This window comes from Rhineura floridana, chromosome 7, assembly GCF_030035675.1.
Source record: "Rhineura floridana isolate rRhiFlo1 chromosome 7, rRhiFlo1.hap2, whole genome shotgun sequence".
Classification (NCBI taxonomy): domain Eukaryota; kingdom Metazoa; phylum Chordata; class Lepidosauria; order Squamata; family Rhineuridae; genus Rhineura; species Rhineura floridana.
Window position 1 is genome coordinate 84,213,241 of NC_084486.1, and position 9,683 is coordinate 84,222,923.

Sequence of the window (9,683 nt, forward strand, 5' to 3'; positions counted from 1 at the left end):
CCCCATGAACATTTTTGTAATATATTTGCATATATTAGAGAGATGGTCCAATATGATTTTATTAGTACTTTATCTGCATTAGGTGACACAGTTATCCCGGAGCCTCTCCACAGTTCTGGAATTTGCAAGTACAAGAAATAAGCACTACTTCCATTTCCCCTGGCCACTTGGAAGGAACCCTCAAGTGCAGACCCATAGAAAAACAAAACACCCACATTTACAATATTCAGTGTACATCCCATAATCCTGTCCTATTTCTGCTCCTCCATTTTTGCTAAAGCCTTCACCCACAGTAAACTCCAAACTATTAACAAAATAATCTGTCTCCTTTCTCTGTTCCCAGACAGTTGCTCAATAAATAGCCCCATGTGGAAAGCATTTAAGGCTTCTGCTCTGGCAGAGAAGTTGTGGGAGATAAATTCTCCTTCCTTTCCCCAATAAAGGAGTCTTCATTTGCTCTTTACTGAAATCTCAGTGATTTTAAACACAGTGCAACTTGTAAAATCATATTATAAAAAATATCAACCCTCTAACAAGCATTAAATAGAAAACCATATAGAACTATGAAGTGAGAAATTAGAACTTTTGTGTGCCCAACCAGGTAGGGCTTATATGAGTGTCATCCATACATCAGCCAATTCTTTAGGATGCTGATCTTAGAACAGTAGAATTGGAAGGGGCCTATAAGGCAATTGAATCCAAACCCCTGCTCAGTGCAGGAATCATCAATGATGATAACATGTTCCTGCCTGCAGGGACTGCTGGGCTCCTGCTGGGAGGAAGGGGAGGATATAAATCAAATAATAAATAAATAAAATTAGATGAGGTCTTATTTTTCTTTTCCCTTTTTTTCAGAATTGAATTTTCTTAGGTCTTTCCCAAAAATGCTCATCTTCACTGGAATCATCCACTTTACCTTCCCGATTGTCTCCTGTCTTTGTTGCAGGCCCAGATATAACATTAGTTTGTTCTCTTCTGTGTAAATAAAGACAATTTAGGTCATGCCAACAAAGCTGACTCTAAGTTCAAAGGGGAATACGCAGTGGTATCCCAGTATTGCCTTTCACAATTGCTCAGTTTAGAACGTTTTCTGCAGGGAAACATGTTTTGGCTCAAATTCTGATATCGAGTTGCACCCTTTCCCAAGATTCTGTTGTTTTTAAAAAATACTACTTCCTCCTCCACATACTGTGTAAAATGAGCCATTGGATCCCCTGGCTTCTCTCCCACGTGTGGCTTGGGGCTCTATGGACTTGCTCTACATCTTGCAGTAATAAATGTAAAGCAGGAAACAATTCATTGAGCCATGTTATGAAGCCTTTTATTGGGTCCACATTACTGTTCTCCTCCTCACACCCCTCTCCGCCTAAGATCCTTACAGTGTTTACTGACAGAAATTACTGTCCTAAAGATCTGCCATTTGCCACCTAACTTCTTGCTGCTGCTTTGACTGGGTCCAAATGACAGCTTTGTGCTTCAGGCTTAGAATCCTCATTTTGGAACCAGTTTTAATGACCAGTTGTCTTCCATATCAGTCCTGAATTTGGCTAGTATGTCACTCATAAATTCAACATAAATTCTGCTGCCTTTCAGGACATTCAGCACAATTCTAGGGCCTATTATTGAGGCAGTGTACCACACTTCAAAATACAATTGCAGATCCTGAGTGATTTGAAATCCCTGGTTCATGTTAGGTCAGTCATACCTGAAATTGGGGCAAATCCAGTCCTAAGGTGCTGTCTAATTAACTAATTGATCCATAAGGAACAAGGAGTTATGGCTTAGCTGCCATCCTGGTGGGATGATGTCACCATCCCCACTTGCTTTAATTTAAAACTAATTGACTGGGATAACCATGCAAGACTAATATTCCCACCCCTGGTCCTTTAGAAGGACATTAGGACTGTGAGGATTGCAAAGGATGAAGACGCCTCTTTAGCATGACTCAGTGGTTACACATTACTCCCTGTGATTGATTTATAATTGAATTTGTCCCGCATTAGCTTCCAGTTCTAGAGGAAATGTTCCTGTCATTTACATCTACTAACAATGAAACTAATGTTTGCCAACTTTCTGTAAACAAGCTATCTCATCAGCGTCATGTAGCCCAGGGATTGGCACACAAGCTTGAAATACACTGTGTGTTTCAAGTACTATCTTGTTAATGATAGGCCATGCAGCTCTTTTGGATACAAGTACAGATACAGCTGTACACACAATGCCAGGCTTGGCCTGACTTAGCCTGAGTGCTTTACCTACAGGAATCAATGCTATTTCAAGGAACAAAAAAACTCTTGTGTTTGACTTCCAGGAAACCAGAAAAATAAAGGAAAGTCTTTGTTTTGTCTGTCATCTGATCTCCCCTTCCCCCTCCATGTGAAATGTTTGGTTTGTAAATCTAAAATGTGCAGCAGAAACAAGACTAAGGCTGCACCTCCTATTCCAAACTTACCTGGCAGCAAGTCGCATTGGGCACAGTGGGGCTTATTTCTGAGTAGTAGTATTATTTATTTCATTTATACCCCACCTTTCTTTCCATGATAGAAACCTAAGGCAGCTTACATATGGTTCCCAGGCAGTCTCCCATCCAGGCACCGACCAGAGCAGACCCTGCTTAGCTTCAGCAGAGTGCTGGCCTCATGTGCCTTCAGATCAAGCTGCACCTCATGCCTAGTAACAAAAGTATCCAGAGTATTTTCTAAAAAAAATACACATTACTTTTCAAATAGTCAGCTATAATAATTCTTAAGCTCTATTAGACATGTTGTATAAGATTGCAATTGTGAACACATATTGTTTAGTGTGTATACTGTTTCCTCCTTTGGATTAATGTTTTGATGCATTACATAATCTGTCTGCACAAAACTGATGGAACAAGTTATTCCAATTTGATGCTTCTGTATGTGCACATTAGTATATGAATACATTGAGTGCTTCTCAGTGGGTTCTATGGATATGTTAGACAAAGGATAGCAAGCATCCATATTCCCAAGGGTCATTCTGTTATCCAGACAGTGGGCCATGGGCTGAAAGTTTTTAGCAGACATCTATGTGCAGTTTGTTGTTGTTATGTGCCTTAAAGTTGATCATGACTTATGGTGACCCTATGAATCAGTGACCTCCAATAGCATCTGTCGTGAACCACGCTGTTCAGAGCTTGTACGTTCTGGTCTGTAGCTTTCTTTATGGAATCAAGCCATCTCTTCCTCTTTTTCTGCTTTCTGTTCTTGCCAGGATTGTCTTTTCTAGTGAATCATGTCTCCTCATTATGTGTCCGAAGTATGATAACCTCAGTTTAATCATTTTAGCTTCTAGTGATAGTTCTGGTTTAATTTGTTCTAACACCCAATCTTGCCTTTTTTTGCAGTCCATGGTATGCACAAAACTCTCTTCCAACACCACATTTCAAATGAGTTGATTTTTCTTTTATCCGCTTTTTTCACTCTCCAACTTTCACATCCATACATAGAGATCGGGAATACCATGGTCTGAATTATCCGAACTTTAGTGTTCAGTGCATTTGAGGACCTTTTGCATTTCTCTGCATTTGAGGACCTTTTCTAGTTCTCTCATACCTGCCCTCCCCAGTCTTAGCCTTCTTCCAATTTCTTGACTATTGTCTCCCTTTTGGTTAAGGCCTGTGCCAAGGTATTGACAATCCTTGACAAGTTCAATGTCCTTTAAAGTTACATAACTCTTCTGTTGTCATTACTTTAGTCTTCTTGACGTTCAGCTGTAGTCCTGCTTTTGTGCTTTCCTCTTTAACTTTCATCAGCTTTTGTTTCAAATCATTACGGGTGTCTGCTAGTAGTATGATATCATCTGCATATCTTAAATTATTGATATTTCTCCCTCCAATTTTCACATCTCCTTCATCTTGGTCCAATCCCGCTTTCCATATGATGTGTTCTGCATATAGATTAAACAACTAGGGTGATACAATACACCCCTGACTCACACCCTTTCCAATGGGGAACCAATTGGTTTCTCCATATTCTGTCCTTACAGTAGCCTCTTGTTCACAGTATAGGTTGCACATCAGGACAATCAGATGCTGTGGCATCCCCATTTCTTTTAAAGCATTCCATTGTTTTTCATGATCTACACAGTCAAAGGCTTTGCTGTAATCTATAAAGCACAGGGTGATTTTCTTCTGAAAATCCTTGGTCTGTTCCATTATCCAACATATGTTTGCGATATGATCTTTGGTGCCTCTTCCCTTTCTGAATCTAGCTTGGACATCTGCCATTTCTCACTCCATATATGGTAAGCGCCTTTGTTGTAGAATATTGAGCATAACTTTACTTGCATGGGATATTAAGGCAATAGTTTGATTACTGCATTCCTTGGGATCTCCTTTCTTTGGAATTGGGATGTATATTAAATGCTTCCAGTCTATGGGCCATGGTTTAGTTTTCCATATTTCTTGACAAATCTTTGACAAAATTTGGACAGATTCAGTCTCAGTAGCTTGTAGCAACTCTATTGGTATGTCATCTGTTCCTGGTGATTTGTTTCTTCCAAGTATTTTAAGAGCAGCTTTCACCTCACATTCTAAAATTTCTGGTTCTTCATCATAGTTTCTGCATGAATGCATCTGTCATCCTTGCATTTCTTTTATAGAGTTCTTCAGTGTATTGCTTCCATCTTCCTTTCATTTCATCTTGGTCAGTCAGTGTATTCCCCTGTTGATGATTCAACATCCCTACCTTTGGTTTAAATTTCCCTTTAATTTCTCTAATCTTTTGGAATAGGGCTCTTGTTCTACCCATTTTGTTGTCCTCTTCTATTTCTATACAATAACTCCTTTCGCATCGGTGCGCATCAGCCTCTGAGCTTCCTTTCGGCTTTGACCCAGCTGCATCATTAGACACAGTGCTACTCATACTTGTCCTTTGTTCTTCCCCAGTAGCTCGGTGAGTGCCTTCTGACCTGGGGGTCTCATCTTCCAGCACTATCTCGCGTTGCATTTTGGATGCTCTGCTCATAGGGCTTTTGTGGTAAGAGATATTCAGAGGTGGTTTACCATTGCGTTCCTCCGAGTTTGGATGCATCTTAGTCTGGTGTCTCAGCTTTGACCATTCTGCCTTGGGTGACCCTGCTAGGAGTCTAGCCTCTTGGTCTAGACTCCTGACGGCATTGCTGTCAGCTTCTTCGACACTCTCAAACCCCCTCACCACATTAAGGTGTGCATCCTAGAGGGGGCTATGTGCAGTGGATGATGATAAAGCCAGCACCATCTACAGGGGTAGCCAGTGTGGTAGTCCAGCAATAGTTGGGAGCATATTTCCCAACATTCCTCATCACTGGCCATGATAGCTGGGGCTGATGGGAGTTGTAGTCCAGCAACATCTGGAGGGAACCACATTGGCTACACCTGATCTAGAAGGAATGGGTTGTATTTAACTAAGTCCTACTGAGAGTAGTCCCATTGAAATTAATGGACCTAAGTTAGTAATGTCTATTAGAACTGACATTGAATATCACCCAATGGCTCTCTCCACTGCAATAGGGCACAAGTAGTCAGGTGTAAATGGGGCATCACATATGAAACTCATAGACCATCATGTACAGTTTGATCCTATCCTTGTTTACTCAAGGCACTGAGTTCAACACGGTTTATTCCCAAGCAAGTATGCAGAGGATTGTAATCTGAATAATGCATGCTCTCTTCCCTTCTTACTCTAAGAACGTTTTTATTTTCCTTACAAATTAAACTGTCAGTGATTTTTTCCACACCTTGATTTGGTATGTTTGCCAAAGGTCAGCTAAAATTGCTTCAGGGGCCAAAGTTGGTCTGTAGGTCATCTCCGTGCTATACATGAGCAGAGGAAAGGTGCGTCTTCTTCCCTGAATTTGAAGCAACAGCTACTCTGGTTGTTCCTTTTAGTGACCACCCCCTTCTACAAGCAGGACAGAACAAGACTGAAGTTGCTTGCCAATTCCTGATTTAACACAGAGTTGCATGACCCACCTAAGTAAGGACCTGTACAATGGTAACACACCTTGGCACCCAAATAAGCTTTGGACAATGCCAAATCATGTATCTCCATGATAAGAAGACAGACACCTTGGAGATGTGCCAGCATTGTCTCTGGCTCAAAGTGTTGCTTTTGTGCAACAGACTTTAATATATGATGCCCCCATTCTACACTTGGCAATACAAAACCAGAGGACTGCACCTCACAAATAAGAATAATTTGTAAAAGGAGGTGGCAGTGAAGCAGGAGCCAAGAAAGGCAGGTAGGCCAGCTGCTAGGAAGGGGGGGGGGAAACAGCCTTTCCTTGCAGTCTTGCTTCTTTTTGCTTCACGAAAAGCCCTCTAGTTCTGAGCAAGGGCATCGTCAGTAGTGGCAGTGCAAGGAGCTGGGAGCTGGCAATAGTAGTCCCCTCTTCTTCCTGGTAGCTCCAGCCTCAGCCTCCTTCGGCGTCTGCCACGTGTTCTATAGGCAGACAACTGCCCTTGGTGCACCTGAAAGACACTCTGCCACTTCAGCAAAAGTCCCTCCCTCTTGTTTGGAGCAAGGGGGAGGTGTCATCTGCAGCAGCAGTGGGGAGCAGACAGCATCCAGGGAGGGAAGACTTTTTAAAAATCAATTATTTACTGTTTGCAGCCCCCCCAGATTACTTCACGGCCCCCAGGTTGGGAACCACTGGTCTAGATGACCGTTAGGGATTGGTGAATCTATCCATTTGTTTCTCATTTTTTGCAGTCTTAAGTTCAGTTCTCCACATTTCCACATCAGTTTGCAATTTAAAACAAAAACAAAATCCTCACAAAATTTTCACAGCATTTTGGTGGAAATTTCTCCAAAGGTACACATTTTTGTATGGGATTTTGCCTAATATACACATTTCTGCAAAGTAATTTCTCCTAATATAATATATTTTTATGTATAATGTACATGCAACATGCACACTTTATGCCCAATACATGCATTTTGTAGACCTTACTTGGCTGGAGTATTGCAAAGACAAGACAGCTGTATTTTGGTTTGCATACTGTTTCAGAAAATGCAGATTAAGTAGGTTTGCCTTTAAATACAAACTGAATCAAATTTCTCCACCAACCCTAGTGACAATCTGTGAGGCACAAATTGTTTTTTGTACCTCCTTTTTTTAAAATCCTGAAGGTACAAAATGGGGATACAAAACAGTAGGATAAGCCTGAATATTTGCAGACTGTATGTAACAGCAGCACTACAATGATATCTTGAAATAGCACAGTAAAGAACATAGGACAGTGTCAAAGGGTATCCTCCCACACAATAAGTGCACAGAGAATGCATCTTGCTGCAGTGCATAGCACATAGGTTAGTTTATTGTGGGTTTAATTGTACAATTGTACAACTGACCTGTGAGTTGCACTTGCAGGAACACAATCAATAGGAGTTACTGTTTTATTATTATTATTATTTAAGCCATTTCTATACTGTTTAATATATATAAAAATCTCTAAGCGGTGTACAGAAGATAAAGCAGCAAATATTATAAATATATACAATATAACCACAATACAAATGCATACATAATACAAATTAACAAATAAATATGTATTTATTCGATTTATTAGTCGCCCATCTGGCTGGTTACCCAGCCACTCTGAGCAACGTACAAAGCAAAAACATATAAAACATCAGAACATCAAAGGGCTAAACAGTAAAAACTAAACCATAAGGTAGAGGCAACTGAGTTTCAATAATAGGGCTTCTCGCCTGCATAGTCCGAAAGGTGTAACTTCAGATGGAAGCTCCTGGTGTAAGTCTTCCCACCCTGGCATAGAAACCAGTGTGGGTGATAGTCCGTTTGCAAGATCAAAAGCGGCATCTCCTCTTGATCTTAACGTCCAGCAGCTCCAACAGGGAAAAGGGCGGGATAAACAGGCCCCTCGAAGTCAAAACTAACAGGGAAGTTCTTCTCAAAGAAGCCAAGGCAAAGGAGCCAGGGTGTAAGTGCAGCCGATATCAAGGCGAAGTGGACGGAGGCCAGATGGTAGGACGGCAGCAGCTGCAGGAGCACTTCCAGGCCCTCAGAAGCCGCTGAAAGATCATCACAACAAAGTGGCATCTCCCGAGGACAGGCCGCAGCACCAGGCCCGCCAAAAGGTGGCTCCGGCCAAGAGGTAGCAGCGGCTCGGTGTAGGTGGAGTATCAAGTTGTATCCCTGGGTCATACCGACAGCTGGTGTCCAGGTCAAATATGAGGGAGGCAGCACAGGAAGAAGGGGGGGCTCCCCCGTATTTCCCGTGCGTTCCTGTGCGTTGTAGCCTCCCCAAAGACCTCAATCTAAGATTTTTTTATATTAAAACAATTGCTTTGCATTTCTCCACTCAACATCTCTCAACCTCCTGGCTACCACCCAGGACTCCACCCATCCACCCTGGCTCTCACCCAGGGTCCAACACACAAACATTGCCCTCAAAGTCTCACAAGCTTCCCAGGGGATCCCAGAAATGGCAAACAGAAGGATGCGGGGGCAGCTGGAGGCCTGGGCTGCCCCTGCACTGGAAGGTGCCTCCGAAAAGGATATCGTTCTTGCCACACAGCGTAGGTAGAAGTGTGGGGCGCGGAAGGTGAGCTCCAGGTGGCGGCACGAGATGAAGCTGGAGTGGCCCATGTTGAAATCCACGAAGTCCTGCAACATCACTGATACTTCAACAGCTCACCTAGTTTTTGTAACCTAATTTTAAATCATATGAACTGTTTGACTACTAACTATGGATTTCACTTCCTGCTTCAGTCTGGATTCTCCTGTATAGGTAGTTAAACTGCCAACCCAACATCCCTGTGGAATCACCTAGGCCAAAACCAATAACCTTCAGCTCAGTATGCAGATTTTCCAAGTATGTTGAGCCATGAGAGGAATGGTTTGGAGCACCTTCTAGGGAACAAATTATTCTCAGTTTCTTCATTGCCTGATATGGCATATAAATTAGAGTGCTGGTACTCAAAATCTGGTCGAGTGCCAATCCCTTTCCCTCGGAAACTAGCGGGAAGTGTCAGCAATATATGTGTGGAAAGGTCAGCAGCTGGCTTTGTAGCTGGAGCTTGCAGAGAAGGTGTTGTGGGTTGAGATGGTTCCTGATTCCAGGGGACCTTGTCCATGCGGTACCAGATGCCCATGTTGTGCAGGTCCCCAATGAACGTATATTGTGGAGGGGCCGGCTTGCCCCAGCCAAGGATACGGATATTGCAAATGGCGGCCTCTGCAGAATCCCGTGGAATGAACTTAACACAGAGCTTCTTCTTCCTGAAAGCCGTTTCTTGCGTGTCCATGGTCTCTTGGATGGGAATGAAACCAACAGGCAAAGTGTCCTTGATATCTATAAGTTTCATGTCGACCAAGACATTGCCCAGATGGCTATTCTCTTTGGAGAAGATCCGCGTGAAGCTCACCATTATTGTTTCAGAATTGCCATGCAAATCTGAATTTGAGCTTCAAGTAGCAAATGTATGAAACTATAAATGAAAGCTCTTCTTTCAGAATTGACGAGGCAACATATGTACACTAAGGGGTGATACAATTAGATGGTTCATATGGCAACGATTATACTGTGATATGACACCCAAAGTGAGAGTCATAGCAAAAAGAATGGGAGGGAGACAAGGTAAGAGACATTACTCAATTAGGCCCTTAATAAATGACTGGTTACCTCACCTCTCTACAGCTAGATTCAGGGTTAA

At 42.3% G+C, this 9,683-nt stretch overlaps 1 protein-coding gene across 1 annotated transcript; it reads right to left on the minus strand.

Moving 5' to 3' along the window:
• Positions 1 to 7,526: 7,526 nt before the first annotated feature.
• Positions 7,527 to 9,475, minus strand: LOC133388436 (multivesicular body subunit 12B-like). The gene has a single exon (XM_061634393.1). The coding sequence runs from the start codon at positions 9,396 to 9,398 to the stop codon at positions 8,823 to 8,825; it is 576 nt and encodes a 191-aa protein (XP_061490377.1). The 5' UTR covers positions 9,399 to 9,475; the 3' UTR covers positions 7,527 to 8,822.
• Between the last annotated feature and the right edge of the window lie 208 nt (positions 9,476 to 9,683).